At 38.2% G+C, this 23,730-nt stretch overlaps 1 protein-coding gene across 1 annotated transcript in view; it reads left to right on the top strand.

Annotated features, from left to right (window-relative positions):
* The window catches only part of LOC102806249 (uncharacterized), a 59,552-nt gene that overhangs the window by 31,159 nt on the left and 4,663 nt on the right, over positions 1–23,730 (top strand). The window contains exons 3-4 of the mRNA XM_085495930.1: positions 21,807–22,037; positions 22,918–22,925. Of these exons, the coding sequence (XP_085352056.1) occupies positions 21,807–22,037; positions 22,918–22,925 (239 nt within the window). The remainder of the gene's footprint in view (positions 1–21,806; positions 22,038–22,917; positions 22,926–23,730) is intronic.

The following is a 23,730-nucleotide window of genomic DNA, read 5'->3' on the forward strand; positions in this document are numbered from 1 at the left end:
AACTACAAGCCTGAATGCTTTGATACTTGGTGTATGTGTACCTTGGGTAGACCTCTCTTAGGTTTGTTCATTTCATGTTGATATCTTCAATTCTCTAATTTTGGTGAATATTTGTCATTTTTGGTAAAAAGTAATATTTTCGACTTCTTGTTAAAAACCGCAAGTGCAATTGCTGTAATATTACATATATAGGTACTACATGTGGACCTTTCTCAGATTTGTTCATTTTGCAATGATATCTTTAATTCTCTAATTTTGGTGAATATTTTTGTCATTTTTGGTAAAAAGTGATATTTTCGACTTCTTGTTAAAAACCGCAAGTCCAATTGCTTTGATACTACATATATAGGTACTACATGTGAACCTCTCTCAGATTTGTTCATTTCGTGATGATATCTTCAATTCTCTAATTTTGATGAATATTTTTGGTAAAAAGTGATATTTTCGACTTCTTGTTAAAAACCAATAGTTCAATTGCTTTGATATTACATACCGTATATAGGTACTACATGTAGACCTTTCTCAGATTTGTTCATTTCGTGATGATATCTTCAATTCTCTAATTTTGATGAATATTTTTGTCATTTTTGGTATAAAGTGATATTTTCGACTTCTTGTTAAACACTGTAAGTCCGATTGCTTTGATATTACATATATAAGTACTACATGTGGACCTCTCTCAGATTTGTTCATTTTGTAATGATATTTTCAATTCTCTAATTTTGATGAATATTTTTTGTAATTTTTGGTAAAAAGTGATATTTTCGACTTCTTGTTAAAAACCAATAGTTCAATTGCTTTGATATTACCTATATAGATACTACATGTAGACCTTTCTCAGATTTGTTCATTTTGTGATGATATCTTCAATTCTCTAATTTTGGTGAACATTTTTGTCATTTTTGGTAGAAAGTGATATTTTCGACTTCTTGTTAAAAACCGAGAGTCCGATTGCTTTGATACTATACATACATGTATTGTTCATTTTCTAATGATGTCTTCAGTTCTTTAATTGAAATGTGCATTGCTAACTGCAGAGCTATCTCAGCCGATAGGCTGCTTGTTAGAGATCTGATTAAAATAATTTATAAATTTATTTTTCAAAAATGTAGTTCCCTAGAGCCACATCTGAGAAATGTCTTGACTGATCACATTCATATTCAAGATGACAGTCTGATGTGGATTTTAGTTATAAGATGTGCACACAAATCATTTAAGCATTTCTACAATTCTGTGTTCATGACAGTGACTTACACCTAGAATAAATTTGTAATTAAATATGGGTGGGCATTCATATTCAAATATTTTTTCTTTTTTTTCTACTTGCAGTAAAATAAAACAGAATGTAAATATTTCAAATTTCTCAAATGTTTTTTTCAGAAGTTTCAAAATCATTAATTTTATAAACAAGCAAGAGGCAAGAGTGAACACTCTCCCTTGTGGAATAGGGTCTTCTTCTCAAGAACCACAAGTTGGTTTTTGATGAAACTTGATTCATAGATGCTCTGGGCTATTCTGCAGACTTGATTAGTTTTTTGATGAAATCCATGCATATTAATTTCCTACTTTGCATGGTACATGTAATTAGCTAATTTTTAGCTGTTTCATGACTGTTCCAATGTAATCTGAAGAGCCACTCATTCGATTTTGGTGAAACATGGTATTAACGCATCAGGGCTGTATGAGGGACAAGGTATGGGAAATGAACACACAGTGAACACATGATATTGCCAGTAAATAAGTGGGGGTATTCGCCCTCACGTGCAGGTGTCGTAGCGGCCGACCCCATGATGCAACTCGCAGATTTGAGTTGCACCATGACATGGACAACGTGGTACCTGAGTGTGAACGGTCTCTACAGCAACCCTGCCAGTGGGCGTTGAGGGGGCTGTTGTCACAGTACGAGTCACAATGTAGACTCGCACTGTGGCAAGAGCACCGCAGTAAAATACCCAAGCAAGGCTGAGGCCGCTGCAGTGACAACCCCCAAATTACGAGTGGTGCAATATTGCAGTCATCGTCGAACGAACGTGGATGTGTACCTGCAAGTAAAAAACATGTGGTAATGATAAAGCGACTGAGGTACATGTACATTAACATAATGTATCTTCGAGCACAGCCAATTCAGCCGAAATCGTGGTCAAACATGACCTGTGCAGTGATAAGCGAGTTGTGCATAACTCAAGTTAAAAAACGAGGTCAAACAAATACAGTCAAGTACTAACGTACCTTGATACAACATATATGACAAACTGAATCAGGCAGGAATAAAAGAAATTATACAGTATCAAAATGCGAAGCCATCCATACACCGTACTGCATTGATTTAAGATCTACAAAAATATATTTAAATGATCGCATGAGTTGCAGTGCTTAAAGAAATCGAACTTGCCAATAAGGCTAAATTAATGAATGACTAAAAATGCTACAAGAGGGAAACACTGAACGTATCTGCAGTGACACAAGCAAAAGTTCAACACAACTCAAAGAGTTTTTCACATTGTTTTAAGAGTTCAACAAATTGATCGGAGAGTTCCACATATTTTAGTTCAACAGTTTAACACATGATTGATCAAATGAAAGTTCGTCACAAATGTTCAGGCAAACGTTGAGTGATGTTATTGGTGCACAAGGAGTCCAGGAATTCGCTCCAGTGTTGTTGTTGTTGGTGTCTGTATATACACCTGATAGGCATCACTGCGCCACCTTCCAAGACATTTAATAAGCCAGTCAGGTATGTTTGCAGCGGCTGCCGTGGTGGCTGCCCCACTTCGGAAACTGTGGCTGGTGTACTGTGTGATGTTAGACTGTCCCGATTGCGCAAGCAGTTGCTGAAGTATGTGGGTAAGCTTCTGTCGTGTGAGGTAGCATCCGCCAGCAAATTGAAATACTGGGCCCATTGGTTGTTGAGCAGTAATGTTCTTATAACGGCGATATGCTCGCACCGCACATACCGATGAACCGGATGCGCCAATTGTGATGTTTTGACCACGTCTGAACGGGTCAGTCTTAGATGCCTTGATGTGAATGATAAGAACGTTTCGAGCATTGTCCAAGTTAATGTCGGAATGTAACATTGTTGTTGACGGGTCATAGCTATTTGGTGATGGAGCGGCAAATTCGCTGACACGCAGAAACCCGAAAAAAGCCATGGTGAACGCTGACCATAGCATTAACTGATCAGCTGGTTGTAGTACGGTAGATGCACGAAGCGTATTCTTGAGTGTGCGTAACAATTTCATTGAGATTGGCAAACGTTTTCAAACTGGCCCACCATGTTGTCGTTTAATCCCCTGGAGGGTTCGGTGAATGTTTGAGTAACTGGATACAACATTTTCATAGCCCGCCTCAATGTGCATGGCCATACATGTCGTAAGATATAAATTGATGGTATTGTAAGCAAGCCCTGATGATGCCAGAAAAGTGACAAATAACGTTGCTGCTTGTTGCGTAACAGGCAGTGTGGGTATGCCATAAGCATGACAAAAGTTGATGTACGTGGTCTGAGCGGTTGTATAAGTGCGGCGAGTTGAGCCGGCCAGAGAATGGAAAGCATAATACTTAGCTCTATTTTCCAGGGCAGTCAGGTCAGCAGGTGACGGCCACGCAGGTAGTCGATGTGGTTCTGAGAGTTGATTGGCTGGCTTGTTGCATGTGGTGCAAGAGAGTGGAATCGGTTCATCTGTAAGCGAGAAAGAGCATCTGCAATGTTATTATCGGTTCCTCGTATGTGGGTGATCATGACATGGAAATTTGATGAGGCAGCGGTAAGAAAAATTGCACGAATGAGTTGCATGATGTAGGGACAGCGTGTGGAACCTTTGCGCCATGTGTGAACAATACTCTCATTGTCACAGTGAAACATCACTCTCCTTCCGTGCCACAAGTGCCCCCATGCTTTGGACGAATGCACAGATTTTATCAGTTTTGGATAAAAATCCATTCATATTACTTTAATACCTAATTTGCATAATGATTAGTAAATTTTTGGCTTTTCCACTGATATCTTGAGTACTAATCATCACCTTTCAATGCAACTTGGTACATAGATAGGTACCTGATAGGTTTTTTGTTTATATCTGCATATTAATTACCTAATTTACATAATCAATTTTCAGCTTTTCATATTTCAAGTACTAATTATTGCATTTCAATGAAACTTGGTACATATATACTCTAGGACTATGCAGAAACCTGTTTAGTTTTAGGTAAATAGTCGTGCATATTATTCACCTAATTTGCATAATTAGTTAATTTTCAGCTTTTCAACTAATAGTTTTGGGTTTAAATTTGTTAATATTAATTCCCTGATTTGCATAATAATTCATAATTTTCTAATCACATTTCAATGAATCTTGGTACATAGATGGTCTGTGACATTGCACAGTCCTTATTAGTCCTCGTTCGAACGAAGTCCGAAAACAGGGACTTATAATTCGGTCTCCGTCCATCCGTCTGTGCGTCCGTGCATCCGTCCGTCCGGAGTCATCTCAGAAACCCTTGGACTGATTCCGTTCATTCTTTGCATGTGCCTAGTACTTTATGTGGGACATATGCACATGCAGTGGTTTAGTGATTTGATTCAAAATGGCCGACTGGCAGCCATCTTGTTTTTTGAAAATGTTATTTTGAACATGCTTTGTCAGTTTTCATTCAAACTTGGTACAAAGATTAAACATGTTAGGATACATGTTCATGACGATTTATTTCACAATTTGATCAAAGATGGCCGACTGGCAACCATCTTGTTTATTGAAAATGTCGTATTTTGAACATGCTTTGTCAGTTTTCATTGAAATTTATTACATAGATCATACATGTTAGGATACTTGTCCCCGACCATATGTGAGTTCCTGAGTCTGTCCGCCCGTCCGTGTGTCCGTCCGTCTGTTCGTCCCTCAGTCTGTCCAGAATCTTGTGAACCGATTCTGTTCATTCTTTGCATGTGCCTAGTACCTTATGTGGGACATATGCACATGCAGTGGTTTAGCAATTTGATTCAAAATGGCCGACTGGCAGCCATCTTGTTTTTTGAAAATGTTGTATTTTGGACATGCTTTGTCAGTTGTCATTCAAACTTGGTACATAGATTATACATGTTAGGATACATGTCCATGACGATTTATTTCTCAATTGGATCAAAGATGGTTGACTGGCAAAGACACGCTCGCGACAACCCCTCCACTTTAATATGACGAGCACAAAGAGAACTTAATTTAACGGGGTCATTTTCAATGACTTGTTAGTTTTACACTCAAATCTGTGCATACTGATTACTTGATTTGCATAATAATTAGTCAGTTTACAGCTTTTAATTCTATCAACATCTGAAGTATAAGTAATTTTAAATTAATATTTGATGCGTCTCCCATACTCACATAGGAATGCTTTCTAAGCTTTTTTTGATTCAATATTTTGCCTCAGTTTTTACTATATTGTTCAAAAATCATGGAATTCTCATCAATGGTAAATTTGTACTCAAAAAAAGAGTTGCACTGCTGCGTACAGAGAATAGTGGTGAATCTGTTGAAAACTCCTAAATGTCTATTATATGAAGTCCCAATAAAGGAAATGAACTTTTCCTGATGAAAACGCTGAAGACACTGAAATGCAGGATATAGTAATTATGAACAAAATTAAATGACTGCTTTATTCATTTTTCCCTGAGTATGGTATTATTTCCTTGCTTACACATCCTGGTACTATCATGACCTCTAAAGCTCACACATCCTGGTACTTTCCATGACCTCTAAAGGTCACACATCCTGGTACTTTCCATGACCCCTTAAGGTCACAAATCCTGATATTTTCTGTGGTTTTAAATCCCTGTAACAGTGATAATTTTCAATATTGTACAATTTTTTCCCTGGTAAACTGTTTTTGAACTTCCAAAACAATTTCTTGCATTTGGTAGGGGCCTGGGATTAAATCTCATTTGTGGTACATTCAAAAGTATATATGTACCAGGATGTGTGACCTTTTGGAGGTCATTCATAAAGAACTTGAACATTTATATAATTTGTTCTTCCCTCAAGCTAATAATACTGTAAATGATTTAATTTTCCTAAATCAATTTCCATGATTGGATAACGTTCGAGATTCGAACATAATTTTATGAAATTTTCTGAATGTAATGTACCTTGCTATGACTTGCAAAATTCCCAAAAATTTTTCTTTAACAAAAATTAAGCATTTTGGTAGGTCTACCTAACACCACATTCAGTTTATTACTACCTTATACTAAAATATGTTTGTATATTTAGAGTAGTAACAAATTCTCACAATTCTTCAAACTTAAAATTATACCATGGATATTTACTTTTGAGATATAATTTTTGATATGTGTTGACTCTTAGATATTTCAGCTTTGTCGTCCTGTACTTCGTTTAGTAATTCAGACTTCCCAGATTGCGTAAAAACATATAGTTTCGCATTTTTGATATGAATTTTGAATCCTGGGCTAAATCATCTGCTGAGGTACAGACACTTAAATATGTGCACTCTAAATTGGCGCGCATGACCCTAAAAGCGTTAAAGCGAGTAATTTCCGTTTCCCCCATACTTTTTGCTATGATGTGAAACATTTTTATGCTTCCAGTGTTTATTTGCCTTCAGTTCTTTTCTGTTTTCACTGCCTTGTCTCGAATCTTGCCAATAACATGTTGGTCCCAATTTACGTAGCTATCAGAGAAGAAATTGAAAAAACAAATTGCAAATGGTGAACTCCATTAGCATAATAATGTTTTGACATTTGCCGGCATGTTTATTTCACGATTAACATCCCAAATCTTTGTTCCCGGGCGCTTCTAATAAATAAATCTATCCACTAAGCTGAATTAATGACATAACCCCAAAAAATCATCAAAGATTGGTCGAAAATCGTTCTTTTTTACTACAACCTTTTTTAGCTCCGCTGTCGACTTTGTCAAGCGGAGCTTATCATATGAGTGATTGTCTGTCGTCCGTGTCAATGTTTTACATTTTCGACTTCTTCTTGAAAACTACAAGTCTGAATGCTTTGATACTTGGTGTATATGTACCTTGGGTAGACCTCTCTCAGATTTGTTCATTTCATGATCATATCTTCAATTCTCTAATTTTGGTGAATATTTTTGTCATTTTTGGTAAAAAGTGATATTTTCAACTTCTTGTTAGAAACCGCAAGTCCAATTGCTTTGATATTACATATATAGGTACTACATGTGGACCACTCTCAAATTTGTTCATTTCATAATGATATCTTTAATTTTCTAATTTTGGTGAATATTTTTGTCATTTTTGATAAAAAGTGATATTTTCGACTTCTTGTTAAAAACGACAAGTCCAATTGCTTTGATATTACATATATAGGTACTACATGTGGACCTCTCTCAGATTTGTTCATTTTGTAATGATATCTTTAATTCTCTAAATTTGGTGAATATTTTTGTCATTTTTGGTAAAAAGTGATATTTTCAACTTCTTGTTAAAAACCACAAGTCCAATTGCTTTGATATTACATATATAGATACTACATATGGACCACTCTCAAATTTGTTCATTTCATGATGATATCTTCAATTCTCTAATTTTGATGAATTTTTTTGTCATTTTTGGTAAAAAGTGATATTTTCTTCTTGTTAAAAACCACAATCATTTATGGTCAAAAATGATACTTTTGAATTCTTGTTGAAAACAGCAAGTCCCATTGCATTGATACTATACATATTGTTCATTTCCTAATGATATCTTCTGTTCTTTAATCGAAATGTGCATTACTAACAGCGGAGCTATCTCAGCCGAGAGGCTGCTTGTTTCACTTGGGAATGAAAGTGCGATAAGACTCTATTGTCAAGGACATAGCATTGCTGTTTTTGGTGAATATAGAACATGTTCCATTCAAGGATTTTGATGTGCCAATTTTAACAATTCCTTACTGGAACGTCTCCTGTATACTCAAAATGAGTTTTGTTTCAATGCTCTTAGATTGTAGTTATGTTCACGTCACTGTACATAAAGGCACTTAGCTTTTTAAAGAATTACCCCATGGTATACATATAAATAAAAAATAAATGTCAGTAAATACAATATTTGTTTTTAAAAATCCTGTAGCTTCCATGGACCCCCGCCAGTTGTGAACTTTAAATCTACTTTATTAGGATTACGGCATGAAGTTACACAGATAGGGTAAAATGCGTCATGGCATGAAAAAGTAATGTTTTGAGTGTGTATGTATTAAAATATGCAATCATAGTACACATGCAAGTAAACAAAATTATTTGAATTTAGATTTGTTGAAAATTAGCCAAAATACTCTGGCACTGTATCTAATTGGTGGTGGGAATTTCCAAGCCAGTTTATAAAATTATGAACAAATATTTTCATAAATAACACTGAATGCGAAAAACTCCATTCACAATCCTTCTGCCTTGCAACTCTCATTTAGTGTATATCATTTATGCATCTAATTACATATCTATGCATAATAGTGTATTAATATTTAAATGCAGCTCATTCTATAAGTAATAAACAACTTATTTGCATGCTCACCTTACAATCAGTAGACTTTTAATCATATTATGCATTGAATTACAGCAATTAACCTCTGAATATGCCATGTTTTGTCATTTAAAAAAAAAAAAAAACATTGACAAATAAATTATTATAAACTATATTTGTCATCCTAATAGTATTAACATGTATTTATAACTTTTAGTATGTTTCACATTTATTTACTTGCCAATGGTATTTTCACTTGCTTTTACCTGTAATTACATTCCACCTATTTCACCAAGCAGGTGTAAACAATTACAGAAAGACAATTACAGAACCAATTTCAAGCATTTCAAATTACATAAGCTACGTGTGCCAGACCACTCATTCATCGGGGATTGAAAACAATTATCTTCATCACAAAGTTGATATAAAACTAAATGTGTATATACTTTCATAACTATCCAACTCCAGATTTCCAAATTCTTTGCAATAACTTTACATTGTATATAAATAATCATGCAATTCTACAATTTAACTTATTTAGCATATGGCATGGAATTCTACTCATGACAAGACTTATATTTATATTTATTAATTGTTGCTAAGGGGCACAGCTATCACAGCTGTGAACATTTCGAACAAACTGTAATGCCTTGCCATATTTCTGAATTTATCAAAGAAATTCACATTTTCTTATCTAATATACATCTTACATAGTTTACAGTTTCAAACAAATGTCATCACTACATTCACAGCACTGAAGTGTTACTGATGGAATTTTTTATCTTGCAATTATTATTTTTTTTAATTTGTTGTATTGCAATGCATTATACATATCTTTATTTCATTGCTGCAAATGAGTTATACATTTGTTCGTACTATGATTTCTTGTCTATATTGAAAAATTATACTGGGGATTGTTTATTTCAATAAACAGTATTCAACGCTCCTTCTGCTACACCAAGTATGTATGTCACTATTAAGAAGTACAACAAGAATGCATGATGCAAAGCCTATTCCATACATGGTCAAATGTTCTTTGGTCAAATTAAGAAACTAGGGAGCAATATCAGAGCATGGTCTTATTAAGGAACTCCTACCAGAGCAACTGCACACATCATAAGAACGAATTAGCAGGTCCTAAGGATGGTATTCCAAGATTAACACCAGTTGTTCACGACACACAAATATTAAAGTGCCTGTGAAACAGCTGCTATTTTCTCGCCTGAAATCATTCATTGGTACATCAATATTATTAATTTTTAATGTTTCTAAGCATAACATATTTTTTTAAAGTGAAAAAATGCATTTTAAACTCAGTCTAGGACAACTTTATTTTTGTGTATTTTAAAGCTCCTCATTAGCATTAGCTTCTCATTTCATACAGAAATACCCCTTGTGACGTATGAAGGGGAACTTGCTGAGCAGCTTACATTGCCTACCAATACATGTATATAAGGCACATTTCTCGTACAGTTTTCTCATCTTTGACTGAATTGCCACTTATGTACTTGTTCGTCATGAAAGAATGAACCATAATAAACACATAATATCAAGTTTGTCGCATAGAGTTGAGTTAGATGCAGTATGTCCTTTCTGGCATAGCTGGTCACCGTGATCGTCACCGCCAACGGCACCGGCGCTCGTACTGTACACAAGTACTGTTGCTGGACCCTGGCACTGAACAACATTCGAGTTGGTAAGAAGCTAGAAAAATTGGTCAGGACTGCACAATGACTTATATGGTAGTCAGTCGAAGTGTCAACTTCTATTTCCAAGGAACCCTGGGCCGATTTTGTCAAAATAAAATTTGACGCCTGAATTGTCAGGCAGGTTACTAGGCATTTCACTACACTGTTTTATTTCATCGATCATCTGAGTAAAAAAAAAAATTCAAAACTAAAATAAAAAAAGAACCTATTTTGACATTCTAAACATTTAACTACAGTGATCAATAAAGTAGAGAATTTATTTAGAAAAAACGACAAATCACAGTTGTGTGGAAATGAATTGAATTTTGTTGAAATGGGTGAATGCATCGGGTCATGACAACAAGTGCGTGAATGGCAGCGTTACATTTGATAACAAAAATAAATGAGAGCGACACATATACAGACAAATTTAGAGTGGATTCAAGCGTGTTTGTCATAATTATCGAAACACATTGACATCCTTCCATAAATTATTACGCAAGTAAAGGTAACAGAGGTGTGAATTCAACATTCAACACCAGTCACCGAACAATTCAAAAACTTTTAGGCTGCGAAAATGAAAAGAAATACCAGTGTGTACATTTAAGTGCTGTTGCACGTAATTTCCTGTTCGTCTGATTGAAAAGTGTATATTCATATAAAAGTATGTTGAATGTCGCATTGTTATAAAAGTACGGCACAAGAGTATGGCTTCCTCTTGAATTTCGGCATTTGATGGCGTACTTTAACTTCGGCGAGAGTCGAAATCCGGAAACAGTCAACCGTTTCAGGATAGTTGGGTGTGGCTACAGCACTAGAAATATCTCAAATTTACTTGGATAAAAGTAATTATTTTCAACAACAAAATCAATAACTGTCCATTTCAATGGGACACAGATCTAAAATGGGAAACGTGTGGGTGGGCATTTCACAGGCACTTTAACTCTGACGAATGAACCAGTTACTGTGAAAGCTACCCGCTATGAAATCCACTTACCACGAAAGTCACTCATTGCGAAGCTACTAGTGATATGAAAATATGTCCAAATGAATCTAAATCATTTGTGCTCAATTCATCATTATTGACGCTTTGACAATTTCTCTGTTGATATCACATGTAGACCTCTTGGTGCATCCATTCATTTCCATAAATGATTTCAATAAATTTGTACATACTTTTATGATGTCAGTTTTGAATCTTTGATTTGAACCCCAGGTTCAACTTAAAATTCTCCCAAAACATGGGAATTGATTTTACCACAAAATTGTTTGGGTGAGAAAGCTTGCAATTTTAATAACAAGGAATAAATGTGATACGTTCAAAAAAGGGGGGAAAAAATTCAACATGCAATCAATCTCTTACTTACTTGAGGCAGACTGTGACTTTTACAAAAAAATATTATTGAGAAGCTTGGTTGCTAGGCAACTGCTTTTAAGGTTGTCAGGTGAAACGTTTTGTATAAGGTTTCTTTACATTTATGCTGAATGAGTTGTTGTTTCAATATACATTTTCTGTCTGTTCCACTGATATCTCAAGAACCATACATCCGTTTTTAATGAAACTGTGTGCATAGATGCTCTGGCCCAAGCTCTGAACTAATGGGCAGATTTGATTAGTTTTGGGTACAAATCTGTGCATAATAATTAACTTATTTGCATAATGATTAGTCAATTTTCGGCTTTTCCACTGATATCTTAGGTACTAATCATCATATTTCAATGAACTTAGTACATAGATGTCATAGGACACTGCACAGACCTGATAGATTTTAGGGTAATATCAGTACATATTAATTGCCTAATTTGCATAATTAATTATTTTTCAGCTTTTGATATCTCAAGTACTAAGCATCACATTTTAATGAAATTTGGGACATAGATCCTATAAGACTATGCAGAGACCTGATTAGTTTTTGGGTAAATAATTGCATATTAATTATCTAATTGGCATAACTAACAAATTTTCAACTTTCACATTGATATCTCAAGTACTGATCGTCACATGTAAATAAAATTTGGTACATAGACAATAGACAGATCTGATTAATTTTGGGTTAAAATCTGAACTTATTAATTCCCTAATTTACATAATTGAATAAATTTTAAGCTTTCACATCTATCTACAGTACTAATTATTTCATATTAATGAAACTTGGTATGCGGATGCTCTAGGACAATGTGCGAACCTGATTAGTTTTGGGTTAAAATCTGTTCACATTATTTCCATGTAGCATAATAATTTATAATTTTTAGCTCCGCTGTCGACTTTGTCGAGTGGAGCTTATCATATGAGTGATTTTCCGTCGGCGTCCGGCATCTTCTGTTGGCGTCAGTGTCAATGTTTTTAGTCCCCGTTCGGACGGAGTCCGAAAACGGGGACTTATGTTTTGCCCTGTGTGCGTCCGTCCGTCCGTGCGTCCGTGCGTCCGTGCGTCCGTGATCACCTGTATCTCGAACATGCATGGACCGATTATGTTCAAACTTCACTCATACATCACACATTATATGGGACATATGCACATGCATTTTTTTCATGATCCGATTAACGATAGCCGAAAAGCGGCCATTTTAAGGCCGAAAATGCATCAAAATGGCACATTTTCACCATTCCGGACCCGGATCTCAGTTATGCATGGACGGATTTCGTTCAAATTTGGTACATACATTAAACATAATAGGACCTTGATGCACGTCATTTTTTTTTTCGGATCAAGTTCGAAATGGCCGACTGGCGGCCATTTTGTTTTAAAGAATTCAGTTCTGGATCCGTATCAGAGACATGTCTGGATTGATCAAGTTCAAACTTCACACACACAAGGTACATCATGTCACAAATATGTATGTGCATTTGTTTCATGATCCCATTAACGATAGCCAAATGGCGGCCGCTTTAAGGCCAAAAATGCATTGAAATCGCACATTTTCACCATTCCGGACCCAGATCTCAGTTATGCATGGACGGATTTCATTCAAATTTGGTACATACATTAAACATAATAGGACCTTGATGCACGTCATTTTTTTTTTCAGATCAAGTTCGAAATGGCCGACTGGCGGCCATTTTGTTTTAAAGAATTCAGTTCTGGATTTGTATCCGAGACATGTCTGGATTGATCAAGTTCAAACTTCACACACACAAGGTACATCATGTCACAAATATGTATGTGCATTTGTTTCATGATCCCATTAACGATAGCCAAATGGCGGCCGCTTTAAGGCCGAAAATGCATTGAAATCGCACATTTTCACCATTCTGGACCCAGATCTCAGTTATGCATGAACGGATTTCATTCAAATTTGGTACATACATTAAACATAATAGGACCTTGATGCACGTCATTTTTTTTTTTCAGATCAAGTTCGAAATGGCCGACTGGCGGCCATTTTGTTTTAAAGAATTCAGTTCTGGATTCGTATCCGAGACATGTCTGGATTGATCAAGTTCAAACTTCACACACACAAGGTACATCATGTCACAAATATGTATGTGCATTTGTTTCATGATCCCATTAACGATAGCCAAATGGGGGCCGCTTTAAGGCCGAAAATGCATTGAAATCGCACATTTTCACCATTCCGAACCCGGATCTCAGTTATGCATGGACGGATTTTGTTCAAATTCGGTACTTACATTAAACATAATAGGACCTTGATGCACGTCATTTTTTTTTTCGGATCAAGTTCGAAATGGCCGACTGGCGGCCATTTTCTTAAAGAATTCAGTTCTGGATCCGTATCCAAGACATGTCTGGATTGATCAAGTTCAAACTTCACACACACAAGGTACATCATGTCACAAATATGTATGTGCATTTGTTTCATGATCCGCTTAGCAATAGCTGAATGATGGCCATTTTAAGGCCGAAAATGCATTAAAATCACGTATTTTCACAATTCCAGAACCGGATCTCAGTCATGCATGCATGGATTTTGTTCAGATTTAGTACAATGTGTTGTACATATGCAGGTGCATTTCGGTCATGATCTGCTTTGAATGTATATGTCACTCAAATATGAACGGAACGGGGACGTGTCATTGACAATGACTTGTACTTTTTCGACTTCTTCTTGAAAACTACAAGTCTGAATGCTTTGATACTTGGTGTATATCTACCTTGGTAGACCTCTTAGATTTGTTCATTTCGTGATGATATCTTTAATTCTCTAATTTTGGTGAATATTTTTGTCATTTTTGGTTAAAAGTGATATTTTCGACTTCTTGTTAAAAACCACAAGTCTGATTGCTTTGATATTACATATATAGGTACTACATGTGGACCTCTCTCAGATTTGTTCATTTTGTGATGATTACTTTAATTCTCTAATTTTGATGAATATTTTTGTCATTTTTGGTAAAAAGTGATTTTTTCGACTTCTTGTTGAAAACCGTAAGTCTGATTGCTTTGATATTACATATATAGGTACTACAGGTAGACCTCTCTCAGATTTGTTCATTTCGAGATATCTTTAATTCTTTAATTTTGGTGACAGGCTGCTTGTTTAAATTGTAATGTGCATTGCTAACAGCAGAGCTATCTCAGCTGACAGGCTGCTTGTTTACATCACATTTTAATGAAACTTGGTACATAGATGGTCATATACATTGCGCATACCTTATTAATTTTACACTCAAATCTGTTCATATTAATTACCTGATTTGTATAATTAGTTTTTCTATCAATATCTCAAGTACAAGTAATTTTGAATTAATTTTTAATGTGTCTCCAATACTCTCAGCACACGGGAGTTCTTTCTAAGCTTTCTTTGATTTCTCTTTCCTTCATGTTGTCAGATTGCGAATACATTTTTTAAATACAGAAAACAAACTTTATATGAATTCAATTTAAATGTCTACCTTTTATAAGATTTTATATATATTTATATTTTTATAAAATAATTTATGGACAAACTTGTCACAGCAGGTGACTAGTTAGTGCCGATCAGTGAATGACATTTGATCAGTGAATGACATTTGAGATATTTGCATCTGTAAGTACATGAGTTATAGATGCTGTCAATGTAGCAATATTTACAATGTAAATATAAACTAATAAATTTGTGATTTGATAAGTAAATGATAAATTATTTTTTGAACTATGAAAAAAAATAACAACCAGCAGTTCAATTGAGAGTAGACGTGAGTAGCATCCTTGTCTGCCGGCCGGCCGGCCGGCATCAGACCTCACTAACGTCTGACAGAATAGTGTGCGTCTCATTGGCAAGATCATTACTGCGAATTCACAAAGTTCACACCTTCTTTAAATGAGTTCAATGAATATTTATTTTGGTGGTAATGGTAACACCGTCAATCAAAGCACTGTTGCATTGGGGGCAAAAATCACAGACTGTTTTCAACAAGATAATAAACATTGGGCGGAAATAAATGGTTACTCTTTGATGGCTGTCACTATCTAATGTTCATGCAATTTGATTGGTACCGACAAAAAATTGTCTGGGGAAGCGAAAAACTACATCGTTCTGTCAGACATGTGTTGGGTTTTAGAACACAGCAAAGGGTGCAACTCACGCGGCCTTGTCAGGCTAAAACAATGGCTATGAGAAGTCAATTTAATTTAATGCAGAAAAAAAAAAAAATTTAACAAAAAAGAAACACAAAAATAATGCAGCCCGGTTGGGAGATACTGGAATAGAGTTGAGAATTCTGTTGGTGGATTTTAAAGCGGCATGCAATTGATAACAACAATCATAGTGGTCGAACATTGATTCAAAGCATTTTGTACATTCTCAACACTTACAGTGCTTTTTGTACTTAGTTCCGTAGCCTAAAAAGAGCATTATGAAACTCTCCATTTGATTGAAAAACAATACTGATTGTATTGTCTGAATGAATAATGCACGATGTAAACTTAACTTAAATATCCTCTTTGGAATTGGATCGCTAGCGATGGCAAGCACTTGGATGAAAACATCCTGAAGGCTTTTTATATTAATGTCTATTATTACCATTAATATTTTCCTGCCAACATTTGTTTTTTTGCTGCATGCTTCTAAGGTTTGTCTGAAGATGCTTTTACTATGATACTGTACAAACTGATCATTTTACAGAAGATTGTCATTAATTTTACCACATCACTTTAAAAAACTGTTACCTAGATCAAGCTTGGTGTTTTCTAGCTGTTTCCGATTGTGTAAGTTAGGGAAAATAAAATTAAATGTTAACCCTCTCACAGACTCAATGGGAAGGCCAAAGCCAATGTACAATATGTAAGGGTGTCACAGACTCAATAGGAAGGCCAGAGCAAATGTACCATGAGTCAGGGTGTCACAGACTCTATGGGAAGGCTAAAGCCACTGTACCATGAGACAGGGTATCACAGACTCTATGGGAAGGCTAAAGCCACTGTACCATGAGTCAGGGTGTCACAGACTCTATGGGAAGGCCAGAGCAAATGTACCATGAGTCAGGGTTTCACAAACTCTATGGGAAGGCTAAAGCCACTGTATCATGAGTCAGGGTGTCACAGACTCTATGGGAAGGCCAAAGCCACTTTACCATGAGTCAGGGTGTCACAGACTCAATGGGAATGCTAAAACCACTTTACCATGAGTCAGGGTGTCACAGACTCAATGGGAAGGCCAAAGCCACTGTACTATGCGTCGGGGTGTCACAGACTCAATGGGAAGCCTAAAGCCACTGTACCATATGTCAGGGTGTCACAGACTCAATGGGAAGGCCAATGCCACTGTACTATGAGTCAGGGTGTCACAGACTCAATGGGAAGGCCAAATCCACTGTACTATGAGTCAGGGTATCACAGGCTCTATGGGAAGCCTAAAGCTACTGTACCATGAGTCAGGGTGTCACAGACTCAATGGGAAGGCCAAAGCCACTGTACCATGAGTCAGGGTGTCACAGACTCAATGGGAAGACTAAAGCCACTGTACTATGAGTCAGGGTGTCACTGACTCAATGGGAAGGCCAAAGCCACTTTACCATGAGTCAGGGTGTCACAGACTCAATGGGAAGGCTAAAGCCACTGTACTATGAGTCGGGATGTCAAAGACTCTGTGGGAAGGCTAAAGCCACTGTACCATGAGTCAGGGTGTCACAGACTCAATGGGAAGGCCAGAGCAAATGTACCATGAGTCAGGGTGTCACAAACTCTATGGGAAGGCTAAAGCCACTGTACCATGAGTCAGGGTGTCACAGACTCTATGGGAAGGCTAAAGCCACTGTACCATGAGTCAGGGTGTCACAGACTCTATGGGAAGGCCAAAGCCACTTTACCATGAGTCAGGGTGTCACAGACTCAATGGGAAGGCTAAAACCACTTTACCATGAGTCAGGGTGTCACAGACTCAATGGGAAGGCCAAAGCCACTGTACTATGCGTCGGGGTGTCACAGACTCAATGGGAAGCCTAAAGCCACTGTACCATATGTCAGGGTGTCACAGACTCAATGGGAAGGCCAATGCCACTGTACTATGAGTCAGGGTGTCACAGACTCAATGGGAAGGCCAAATCCACTGTACTATGAGTCAGGGTATCACAGGCTCTATGGGAAGCCTAAAGCTACTGTACCATGAGTCAGGGTGTCACAGACTCAATGGGAAGGCCAAAGCCACTGTACCATGAGTCAGGGTGTCACAGACTCTATGGGAAGGCCAAAGCCACTTTACCATGAGTCAGGGTGTCACAGACTCAATGGGAAGGCTAAAGCCACTGTACTATGAGTCAGGGTGTCACTGACTCAATGGGAAGGCCAAAGCCACTTTACCATGAGTCAGGGTGTCACAGACTCAATGGGAAGGCTAAAGCCACTGTACTATAAGTCGGGATGTCAAAGACTCTGTGGGAAGGCTAAAGCCACTGTACCATGAGTCAGGGTGTCACAGACTCAATGGGAAGGCTAAAGCCACTGTACTATGAGTCAGGGTGTCACAGACTCCTTGGGAAGGCCAAAGCCACTTTACCATGAGTCAGGGTGTCACAGACTCAATGGGAAGGCTAAAACCACTTTACCATGAGTCAGGGTGTCACAGACTCAATGGGAAGGCCAAAGCCACTGTACTATGCGTCGGGGTGTCACAGACTCAATGGGAAGCCTAAAGCCACTGTACCATATGTCAGGGTGTCACAGACTCAATGGGAAGGCCAAAGCCACTGTACTATGAGTCAGGGTGTCACAGACTCAATGGGAAGGCCAAAGCCACTGTACTATGAGTCAGGGTATCACAGGCTCTATGGGAAGCCTAAAGCTACTGTACCATGAGTCAGGGTGTCACAGACTCAATGGGAAGGCCAAAGCCACTGTACCATGAGTCAGGGTGTCACAGACTCTATGGGAAGGCCAAAGCCACTTTACCATGAGTCAGGGTGTCACAGACTCAATGGGAAGGCTAAAGCCACTGTACTATGAGTCAGGGTGTCACTGACTCAATGGGAAGGCCAAAGCCACTTTACCATGAGTCAGGGTGTCACAGACTCAATGGGAAGGCTAAAGCCACTGTACTATGAGTCGGGATGTCAAAGACTCTGTGGGAAGGCTAAAGCCACTGTACCATGAGTCAGGGTGTCACAGACTCAATGGGAAGGCTAAAGCCACTGTACTATGAGTCAGGGTGTCACAGACTCCTTGGGAAGGCCAAAGCCACTTTACCATGAGTCAGGGTGTCACAGACTCAATGGGAAGGCTAAAACCACTTTACCATGAGTCAGGGTGTCACAGACTCAATGGGAAGGCCAAAGCCACTGTACTATGCGTCGGGGTGTCACAGACTCAATGGGAAGCCTAAAGCTACTGTACCATGAGTCAGGGTGTCACAGACTCAATGGGAAGCCTAAAGCTACTGTACCATGAGTCAGGGTGTCACAGACTCAATGGGAAGGCTAAAGCCACTGTACTATGAGTCAGGGTGTCACTGACTCAATGGGAAGGCCAAAGCCACTTTACCATGAGTCAGGGTGTCACAGACTCAATGGGAAGGCTAAAGCCACTGTACTATAAGTCGGGATGTCAAAGACTCTGTGGGAAGGCTAAAGCCACTGTACCATGAGTCAGGGTGTCACAGACTCAATGGGAAGGCTAAAGCCACTGTACTATGAGTCAGGGTGTCACAGACTCCTTGGGAAGGCCAAAGCCACTTTACCATGAGTCAGGGTGTCACAGACTCAATGGGAAGGCTAAAACCACTTTACCATGAGTCAGGGTGTCACAGACTCAATGGGAAGGCCAAAGCCACTGTACTATGCGTCGGGGTGTCACAGACTCAATGGGAAGCCTAAAGCCACTGTACCATATGTCAGGGTGTCACAGACTCAATGGGAAGGCCAAAGCCACTGTACTATGAGTCAGGGTGTCACAGACTCAATGGGAAGGCCAAAGCCACTGTACTATGAGTCAGGGTATCACAGGCTCTATGGGAAGCCTAAAGCTACTGTACCATGAGTCAGGGTGTCACAGACTCAATGGGAAGGCCAAAGCCACTGTACCATGAGTCAGGGTGTCACAGACTCTATGGGAAGGCCAAAGCCACTTTACCATGAGTCAGGGTGTCACAGACTCAATGGGAAGGCTAAAGCCACTGTACTATGAGTCAGGGTGTCACTGACTCAATGGGAAGGCCAAAGCCACTTTACCATGAGTCAGGGTGTCACAGACTCAATGGGAAGGCTAAAGCCACTGTACTATGAGTCGGGATGTCAAAGACTCTGTGGGAAGGCTAAAGCCACTGTACCATGAGTCAGGGTGTCACAGACTCAATGGGAAGGCTAAAGCCACTGTACTATGAGTCAGGGTGTCACAGACTCCTTGGGAAGGCCAAAGCCACTTTACCATGAGTCAGGGTGTCACAGACTCAATGGGAAGGCTAAAACCACTTTACCATGAGTCAGGGTGTCACAGACTCAATGGGAAGGCCAAAGCCACTGTACTATGCGTCGGGGTGTCACAGACTCAATGGGAAGCCTAAAGCCACTGTACCATATGTCAGGGTGTCACAGACTCAATGGGAAGGCCAAAGCCACTGTACTATGAGTCAGGGTGTCACAGACTCAATGGGAAGGCCAAAGCCACTGTACTATGAGTCAGGGTATCACAGGCTCTATGGGAAGCCTAAAGCTACTGTACCATGAGTCAGGGTGTCACAGACTCAATGGGAAGGCCAAAGCCACTGTACCATGAGTCAGGGTGTCACAGACTCTATGGGAAGGCCAAAGCTACTTTACCATGAGTCAGGGTGTCACAGACTCAATGGGAAGGCTAAAGCCACTGTACCATGAGTCAGGGTGTCACAGACTCAATGGGAAGGCTAAAGCCACTGTACTATGAGTCAGGGTGTCACAGACTCCTTGGGAAGGCCAAAGCCACTTTACCATGAGTCAGGGTGTCGCAGACTCAATGGGAAGGCTAAAGCCACTTTACCATGAGTCAGGGTGTCACAGACTCAATGCGTGGACCAAAGCCACTGTACCCTGGCTGAGTGTCTCGTTCAATGGGTTGACCATGCAACTGTATTTTTGGTGAGTGTGTCACTGACTCAATGGGTAGCTGAAATCCACTGTACCCTGGGTTATGTGTGTGTGCAATAGCTAGACCAATAACACTGTGCCCTGTGTGTGCCAAAGTAGAGAGGCAATTTTATATACCTTAATCTTGTCAAGTGTGTCACTGACTCAATTGGGAGGCAACACACTATATGCTGGTGGAGTGTGCCCCTGACATTGGGAAACCAAAATTGCTAGTGTTTCACAAAACCTAGTTGGTACCCGGCAGTATTTATAGTTATCCTAGCCTGTCAAGTGAAATACAAAAAGCTGGAATGTAGAATTCCCAAAGATGGCACATGCCTATACATACATAATCACTGAATAGAATCTGTCAATATGTATAGTGGTCATTCAATCACTAATTAATCTGGCTGCTTAAGATGGAGAAACAACAGTGTCAGTGGTACATGTACAAAGGTACCTGTTGTCCGGAATTATCATCTGGCACAAAAATAGTTTAAAAAAAAATAGTTTGATAGACACAAGATAGAATGCATAACACGTTTTGGAAATGTATATCTCACTACTTGTGTACAAAGATGTAAAAAGTAATAGTAAACTTTATTGACATTGTACCCTCTTTAGGGTATTAAAACAATTAAAACTGTAATTAAGAATAACTTAATTAATAATAGAAAGAAAAAAAAATAAAATCACTACTAGTATCAGAAATAAATATGTATAATGTAAATATTATGAGGCAGCTAGTGTAGCAAGTTCCATGTTTTCTTCTCTCAAGGTAAAACACTGATCAATGTTTGCGTTGCCATTTTTTTGGGAAAAAATCATTTCTGATGTTATTGTAGCATGGGCATTGAAGAAGGAAATGTTCTTAATCTACAATTTGTTGAGTGTTGCAAACTGGGCATTTCTATTCTGCTACGTTTATATTTTGATGCCTTCCGGTCCCAATCTTAAGAGTGTGTGCACTAATTCTGAGTTTTGTCATGGCTGATCTGTGGTATGGATTTTTTACAACTGCCAGATATTTTTCAAAGGAGGCGTCTTTTTTGAGTTGCCTATATGTGCTGCGTATATTTGTATATATGTATATATAACAGAGCTGGTGATACAAACAAAATTTAGCTGTATTGTAAGTTATTGTTATGTATTCTCTGTTTTGTTGTTAGGGGCACACATTGGCAACATTGACAGGCTGTGATGTCTTCATCAAAGTCATTGACGAGGCCAGTATCTCACATTTTTATGGAACTGAGTTTTTCGTACGCCAGTACTATGAAGAAGGCCTGAAGGCGGACGTGGACGATTTGGCTATATCTGGGACGACAGGACTTCCACTGGAATCGGAGCATCAAGAAGAGGCTTTGGATTTGAGTTGTAAACAAAAGCAGGATTCATTTGTTTTTGATAATATCCTCCAAGGTAGGTTGTCTTACACAGCACTATATAATAATATAAGGGGTGATCTCATATTCAAACATGCAGGTCAAACCTACAAAAACCCTAACCGCCCTAAACCGCCCGAACAAAACCCAGTTTTGCCGTTTGGAAGTTTAAACAATAGACAGTGCGGTTCAGGACGACCACATGAATTTGCATAAAAACTGCAGTTCGAACCGATCTCATTCACACCTCATTCAAGCTAATGTTTATTTTTAGGATTGACAGAGTTTACATTGCTTTTTGAAGACTAGATAGTTGTCTCTAAAATGTGTCGATTTATTGGTGTACAGTAGTCATTTTACCGTGTGCCTAAAAAACACTGTTTTATATATCGGTGAACAGCGTGCTGAATAAATTGTTTTGTTTTGATAAACAGTTATGCTTGAGTCGCAAATTAAGCAGAGGACGTGAATCAGACTTTTCATTGGGCTGGACAATTGATATGTGTCTCTGACAGCTAATAAGTATCAAAAGACGAACATTTGTTGATACAAAGTTGCACTTGGGACTTGCGCTACTGTGTTCAAGCCTTTACTACTGTTGCGCGTTCAATTTTCAAACAGTTCTTTCAGAAGTGCGGCATCGCAAAATCCGGAAAAACAAATGCAGCGTACACAATGAAAATTTATTTCGATTTGCTGCACATCGGTTATTTGCAGTTTTTCTTATTCAATTCCTAGTGACACTAAGTATCAAAACAGAAAATTAAATTAAATGGACTCGCGCTGATTATTTACGGCTATTCATCTGCAGACGAGACTGCTTATAAAAAACGAACCCTGACCTCTGAAAATACCTTATTCATAGAGTGCCTTGTACCTAAGACCGTCGCCCAAGGCGACACAGTGCACATTGCGTTATAGCAATCGATTCATGCTGGGAGACAAGGGGAAATTCTGATTGAGTGCATGATTTTCTGCGAAATATAAAACACCACCTCGCTGCCTTCTTCGCCCACAGTCCCTCAAGGCACTGTGCTTCGATGTATTTTCTAAAATATTCGTTCAATTTTAATTAACCGGGGGTTCGAAATGTGTGCATTTTGTCACAGAAAAGTAAGATATCGGCAGCGGTAAATACCCGTAATTTCCCCGCAATGCCGTCAGCTGACAATGTTAAGGAGTTCGTAGCGCCAGAGTCGTAGCATCTAAGCCCCGACTTTAGTTTTGACACAGTGATAGAGGGACTGTGGTTTTCAGATGCCTTTGTAGAAAACAATGTTGCCATTATCGATTTAATACTTTCATCATATTTTGATAACTCGCAGTCTCACAGACTTTACAAACTTAATCAAAAAATGTGTTCTATGAATTTATGAACTGACATGGACACAAAACTGACCGTACTTGTTGCGAACAAAATGTACCAGTTTGCTCCAATAAACATATTTTACTGACTATGCCAAATATATATATAACGTAAGTAATTTATCCTAAGAAGCTGCTCATTAAAATTCTAGTGCATTTTTCCCTGTTCTGTTTTAAACATTAATTTACCATATATATCACAATAGAGAGGGTTTATGGTATCACTTGATTCACATTTAATGACAAAATATAACAAACCATCACGTCTGTAATTAATTCCAGATAAATTGAAAAACAATAACAATTGTATTGACTTGTACCAAAATGTAAGTTGTGGGAAACT

This window comes from Saccoglossus kowalevskii, chromosome 22 (genome assembly GCF_978046115.1).
Source record: "Saccoglossus kowalevskii chromosome 22, keSacKowa6.1, whole genome shotgun sequence".
Taxonomy (NCBI): Eukaryota; Metazoa; Hemichordata; class Enteropneusta; family Harrimaniidae; genus Saccoglossus; species Saccoglossus kowalevskii.